At 37.5% G+C, this 1,895-nt stretch overlaps 1 protein-coding gene across 1 annotated transcript in view; it reads left to right on the top strand.

Annotated features, from left to right (window-relative positions):
• Positions 1-1,895, top strand: part of LOC107740527 (laminin subunit alpha-2-like) — a 230,930-nt gene that overhangs the window by 91,619 nt on the left and 137,416 nt on the right. The window contains 1 exon segment of the mRNA XM_016552978.1: positions 1,038-1,111. Coding sequence (XP_016408464.1) covers positions 1,038-1,111 — 74 coding nt within the window.

Genomic DNA, 1,895 nt, shown 5'->3' with positions numbered 1-1,895 from the left:
GCTTCCGCGTTCGTCACTTCTGAGCGGCGCATGCGCAAAGCTGACCTCATACGTCATCAGCCCGGAACTGCTTCCGTGTTCAACAGTGAGAGCAAGCTAGATTAAATTGATTATTACGTTTTAAATATGGGGTTTTTTTCATACAAAAATGCATCGATTCGCTACAGGAAGCCTTTGTTCACCCCCCGGAGCCGTGTGAGACACTTTTTTTATGGATGGGCACTTTTTATTTAACTTATTTTGGACTGATGCATGCAACACCCGCTGACTGCAATGATAGAGCTTGGAATAGCCAGGACAATTTTTTATATAACTACGACTGGATTCGTCTGAAAGAAGAAAGTCATATACACCTAGGATGCCTCGGGGGTGAGTAAAACACAGCCTAATTTTCATTTTTGGGTGAACTAACCCTTTAAATAAGGCTTCATTTTGTGTAAGCCAAACATAATTTCATATTGTTTCTATTGATTTTGGCATGAAATGTGGCATTTCTTGACTGATTCGCCCAAATGTCATTTCAGTCTTGCCAGACAGCCGCAGTGCTGAAAAATCAATAGTTTTTCACGTGTTGGTCAGGAGACAAATGTCTCTCCTCTTTCCTTTAGACATGAGCAGTCAGAACATATGAAAGTGGGCCGATGTTTGGTTTGGATGTGAATGCTGCACTCAAAGGCCGCTGCAGTAAAACCCAAGCCAATCTTGGGAGATGTAAAGTGTAGGAGTATGCATGCATGTGTGTGTGTGTGTAGAAAGCCAGCACTGGATGCAGAAAGCACACGGTGCAGTGTAGTTCTCCCCGCTGGAGTTCCTCCCGCAGTGTGCTGGTCTGATTTAACCACACTGATTTGCCCTGCAGCGTAACATTACTCAATAACACTCGGCTTTATTCAGAGAGGCAGAGGTGTGTGTGTGTGGCTTCATCAATAATCACTGCGTGTTGAACTTGTTTTTGACCTCTTCTTGAAAGCAGACACGGTTGCTGACCCTCGCTGCTGTTTGTGTCTGTTTGCGTTTGCAGCTCTTGGCGTACGGAGACTCGCTCTCTTATGACACAGAGAGCAAAGACGACCCCGTTCCCATCATCAGCACTCCTGATGTCATCATAGAGGTATGTCTGCGCAATCACAAACAGGTTCACACTAAGTTTGATAGGATCAAGGCGAACGAATGGTTTCTTTAAACTCTGTGCTGTTGTGATTCATCGTGAAACATGCAGGCGGACTCTCTCAACCTTTAGGCCTTGAAACGAAACTCAATTTTTCTCTCCAACAATTTAATTGAAAACTGTTTTTTGAACTCATCCTACAGCTTTTACTTGACCTCTTCTGAATCTTGGTTCGAATATCTGCCGGTCAGAAGTTCATAAGCAGATTTTTTGATTTTCTGAATGGTTTTCCTGCAGACAGATTTGGCTGTGAAGAGACCAGTCAGAAAGTGATGCTGTGCCTTGACAATTCACTAATTCATTTAATTTATATGTTTTTTTAATCAGGGGTAATACACATTAATAAGATGTAAAATCATTGTTAAAAATGTTAAATTAAATTAAATTAAATTAAATTAAATTATCTGATTTAAAATTAAATTATTATTTGATTTAAAATTAAATTATTATTTAATTTTAAAATAAAATAAAATAAAATAAAATTAATTTAATTTAATTTAATTTAATTTAATTTAATTTAATTTAATCCCTATATATGTTCACAATTTTAATTTGACCTCATTAATTTATCTGTTTGTTTGTTTGTTTGTTTGTTTGTTTGTTTGTTTGTTTGTTTGTTTGTTTGTTTGTTTGTTTGTTTGTTTGTTTGTTTGTTTGTTTGTTTGTTTGTTTGTTTGTTTGTTTGTTTGTTTGTTTGTTTGTTTGTTTGTTTGTTTGCTTGCTTGCT

This window comes from Sinocyclocheilus rhinocerous, unplaced genomic scaffold, assembly GCF_001515625.1.
Source record: "Sinocyclocheilus rhinocerous isolate Xijiao unplaced genomic scaffold, SAMN03320098_v1.1 scaffold1246, whole genome shotgun sequence".
Classification (NCBI taxonomy): domain Eukaryota; kingdom Metazoa; phylum Chordata; class Actinopteri; order Cypriniformes; family Cyprinidae; genus Sinocyclocheilus; species Sinocyclocheilus rhinocerous.
Note: the sequence above shows the minus strand (reverse complement) of the source record. Positions and strands in the feature narration are given on the sequence as shown.